The following is a 633-nucleotide window of genomic DNA, read 5'->3' on the forward strand; positions in this document are numbered from 1 at the left end:
GATATGGGGGAGGGGAGAAGTAAGTAAACAAAAAGATGTACAAGAGAAAAAGTGCTTATATATGTAAATGTATATTTTCCATTGACACGCCTACCCCCCCTTCCCCCCACAGGGTTCAGGTCCGCGAAGATGGCACGCTGGTGATCCAGGAGGTCCTGCAGACGGACGAGGGCGAGTACGTGTGCGAGGCGTCCAACCCTGCGGGAACTAGGAAGTCTCCTCCTGCCATCCTCGACGTCATCGGTAAGGAGGGAGGGGCTTCCTCAGGGGAGGAGGATGGCGGTGATGATAATGGCAATCCATGGCATTTCTGCGTCTTTGCAAGCCAAAGGCAAGATTTCCAATATATTGTCCAGATGATTTACTTTGCTTTGTGTGTGACAGTGGCGCCCTTCTGGGTGAAGGCGCCGCGCGACGTGGTGGGCGTGGCCGGCAAGGAAGTGGAGATCAGCTGCCGCGTGGGCGGCGACCCCCCGCCCTCCATCACGTGGCGTAAGGTGGGCGGCCGCATCCCGCTTGGCCGCATGCGGGTGGTGCGCGACCGCGGCCTCAGGGTGTCGCCGCTGCGGCCCGACGACGCCGGCGTCTACCTGTGCAAGGCGGCCAACCGCGCCGCAGCCATCACCGCCAACG

General features: G+C 60.5%; 1 protein-coding gene across 1 annotated transcript in view; it reads left to right on the forward strand.

Annotated features, from left to right (window-relative positions):
* Nucleotides 1–633, forward strand: part of LOC119586624 (protein sax-3-like) — an 8751-nt gene that overhangs the window by 306 nt on the left and 7812 nt on the right. Inside the window, exons 2-3 of the mRNA XM_037935370.1 lie at nt 113–243; nt 385–594. Coding sequence (XP_037791298.1) covers nt 113–243; nt 385–594 — 341 coding nt within the window. The remainder of the gene's footprint in view (nt 1–112; nt 244–384; nt 595–633) is intronic.

Source organism: Penaeus monodon, chromosome 21 (assembly GCF_015228065.2).
Source record: "Penaeus monodon isolate SGIC_2016 chromosome 21, NSTDA_Pmon_1, whole genome shotgun sequence".
Classification (NCBI taxonomy): domain Eukaryota; kingdom Metazoa; phylum Arthropoda; class Malacostraca; order Decapoda; family Penaeidae; genus Penaeus; species Penaeus monodon.